The 320-nt window shown below is 46.2% G+C and overlaps 1 protein-coding gene across 1 annotated transcript in view; it reads right to left on the bottom strand.

Annotated features, from left to right (window-relative positions):
* Positions 1 to 320, bottom strand: part of LOC119594612 — a 10,600-nt gene that overhangs the window by 3,196 nt on the left and 7,084 nt on the right. The window contains exon 2 of the mRNA XM_037943664.1: positions 55 to 305. Within this exon, the coding sequence (XP_037799592.1) occupies positions 55 to 83 (29 nt within the window). The 5' untranslated portion in view covers positions 84 to 305. The remainder of the gene's footprint in view (positions 1 to 54; positions 306 to 320) is intronic.

Raw genomic sequence — 320 nt, 5'->3', positions numbered from 1 at the left:
ATTATTACATTTAACAGGCAAGCAGACAATGAATATCCACCGCCATCTCAATACCTGTATGGTAGCGATGACGGTAAAGACATTCCTCTCTATGATGCCAAGGATGGTATAACTGGTGAAAGAGCTTAGTTTCGCGATCATCTCCGCCTGCCAGCAGCAGAAACGCCAGTAGTCCATCACAGCATAAGCAGGCAGGACAACGAAGGATATGATGAGCGTGGTCGTGAAGAAGAAAAGGAGCTGTATCTTCATCCCTGTTTGCATTTTCTTGCATGTCTTCAAACACCACAGGCTGAGGCAGCACCCTGGAAAGATGTAGA

The sequence above is a fragment of the Penaeus monodon genome, chromosome 34, assembly GCF_015228065.2.
Source record: "Penaeus monodon isolate SGIC_2016 chromosome 34, NSTDA_Pmon_1, whole genome shotgun sequence".
In the NCBI taxonomy this organism is placed as follows: domain Eukaryota; kingdom Metazoa; phylum Arthropoda; class Malacostraca; order Decapoda; family Penaeidae; genus Penaeus; species Penaeus monodon.
This window is presented reverse-complemented; position numbering and strand designations above follow the sequence as displayed.